Source organism: Mandrillus leucophaeus, unplaced genomic scaffold (genome assembly GCF_000951045.1).
Source record: "Mandrillus leucophaeus isolate KB7577 unplaced genomic scaffold, Mleu.le_1.0 Scaffold17, whole genome shotgun sequence".
In the NCBI taxonomy this organism is placed as follows: Eukaryota; Metazoa; Chordata; class Mammalia; order Primates; family Cercopithecidae; genus Mandrillus; species Mandrillus leucophaeus.
Genome location: NW_012101698.1, coordinates 5,744,634 through 5,746,860, shown reverse-complemented (window position 1 = coordinate 5,746,860; position 2,227 = coordinate 5,744,634). Strand labels below are relative to the sequence as shown.

Below are 2,227 nucleotides of genomic sequence, written 5' to 3'. Positions count from 1 at the left end.
AAAAAAAAAAAAAAAAAAAAAAAAAAGCGGTGGAGGGATTCTTCCAACTGCCCAAAAGACAAGGAAACAATAACGAAGGATGGCTTTAAGTTTCATAAAAAGCCCAGGCGTGGTGGCTGACACCTGTAATCCCAGCACTTTGGGAGGCCATGGCGGGTGGATCATCTGAGGTCAGGAGTTCGAGACCAGCCTGGCCAACATGGCAGAACCCCATCTCTGGCTGGGCACAGTGGCTCACACCTGTAAGCCCAGCACTTTGGAAGGCCGAGGCGGGCGGATCACCTGAGGTTGGGAGTCTGAGACCAGCCTGACCAACATGGAGAAACCCCATCTTTACTAAAAATACCAAGTTAGGCATGGTGGCACATGCCTGTAATCCCATCTACTCGGGAGGCTGAGGCAGATGAATCGCTTGAACCCGAGAGGTGGAGGATGCGGTGAGCCGAGATCGGGAAATTGCACTCAGCCCGGGCAACAAAAGCGAAACTGTCTCAAAAACAACAACAAAAGGCCAGGCGCCGTGGCTCATGCCTGTAATCCCAGCACTTTGGGAGGTCGAGGTGGGTGGATCACGAGGTCAGGAGATCGAGACCATCCTGGCTAACACGGTGAAACTCCATCTCTACTAAAAATACAAAAAACTAGCTGGGCGCAGTAGCGGGTGCCTGCAGTCCCAGCTACTCGGGAGGCTGAGGCAGGAGAATGGCATGAACCTGGGAGGCGGAGCTTGCAGTGAGCCGAGATCACACCACTGCACTCCAGCCTGGGCGACATAGCGAGACTCCGTCTCAAAAAAACAAACAAACAAAAAAAACAACCATCTCTACTAAAATTACAAAAATAAGCCAGGCATGGTGGTGTGCACCTGTAATCCCAGCTACTTGGGAGGCTGAGGCAGAATCGCCTGAACCCAGGAGGCAGAGGTTGCAGTGAGCCGAGATCACACCATTGCACTCCAGCCTGGGCCACAGAGTAACACTCCATCTCACAAAAAAAAAAGTTTCATAGAGAGTCATACATAGCACATGTGGTGCCAGTCCAAACACTACCCAGTGTGCAGCATACTTACCCGCGCCCTGTGTTGTCAGGCCGGCCACCATCAGCCAGTGCCACAGTGATGGTCCGAGCGTGGTCAGCCAGCACCCGGTAGGCCATGTCAATCCCATCAGCATCCTCAGCGCCAACCTTCCCGGTGTACGGTCGGGCACCTGTGCCCTACAGGTAAGAATCAGGAGGCAGCCCTTTAGGAAGCAGCCTTTCTGGGGCTACCTCACCCAAGGAGGTTCCTAGAGGATTGAGGAGCATTAGGAGAAAGGATGCCCGTCTTGCCAGATCCTATAACCCCAAGAATGTGACACTGGGGAAGTGGAGAGACTCCAGCCAGTCCCTACACTCAAAAATTACACTGTCTCAGGTCTAGAGCCTCACATTATTAACAATGAAGTAGCAAATGGAAATGGGTACCCTTAGCTGGCAAAGCATGTGGTCATTTTTTCTTTGACAGCACTGTTAAGAACCCAGCCTGGAAAACTCCACAGAAGTTTGCAATGTTTGCAATAGGACCAGTACCTTCTGAATGGCTTCAAAGTAAGGGACAAAAAGGTCAGTGTCATAGTTGGACATCTTATTCTGCAGCACTGATACCAGTCGCTCCAGGCCCATCCCTGTGTCAATGCTTTTCTTGGGAAGAGGTTTCAGAATGCCATCAGCTTCCCTGTATGATCCAGAAGAAGAGGGGGTTGAAGCAGAGATTCAAGCTGCCATCTCTCCAGTCCCTGCTGGTTAAAATTCATTTACAGAGCAGTTTGCAGGCTGTGACCATCTGCCAATTGCCTGGTTTGGTGGGAAGAGGGACGTGGACGGATAAAGGAAGGAGAATTACTCTGGGGTTCGTTTAAGAGTGAGGCAAGGCCAGGCGCAGTGGCTCAATCTGTAATTCCAGCACTTTGGGAGGCTGAGGTGGGGTGGACCACCTGAGGTTGGGAGCTCGAGACCACCCTGACCAACATGGAGAAACTCCATCTCTACTAAAAATACAAAATTAGCCAGGCGTGGTGGCACACGCCTGTAATCTCAGTTACTCAGGAGGCTGAGGCAGGAGAGTCACTTGAACCCGGGAGGTGGAGGTTGTGGTGAGCTGAGATCGCGCCATTGCACTCCAGCCTGGGCAATAAGAGTGAAACTCCATCTCAAAAAAAAAAAAAAAGGCTGGGCATGATGACTCACG

At 51.4% G+C, this 2,227-nt stretch overlaps 1 protein-coding gene across 1 annotated transcript in view; it reads right to left on the bottom strand.

Annotated features, from left to right (window-relative positions):
- The window catches only part of AARS (alanyl-tRNA synthetase), a 53,375-nt gene that overhangs the window by 26,734 nt on the left and 24,414 nt on the right, over positions 1-2,227 (bottom strand). The window contains exons 5-6 of the mRNA XM_011976824.1: positions 1,570-1,714; positions 1,069-1,215 (exon numbers count right to left, since the gene is read on the bottom strand). Of these exons, the coding sequence (XP_011832214.1) occupies positions 1,069-1,215; positions 1,570-1,714 (292 nt within the window). The remainder of the gene's footprint in view (positions 1-1,068; positions 1,216-1,569; positions 1,715-2,227) is intronic.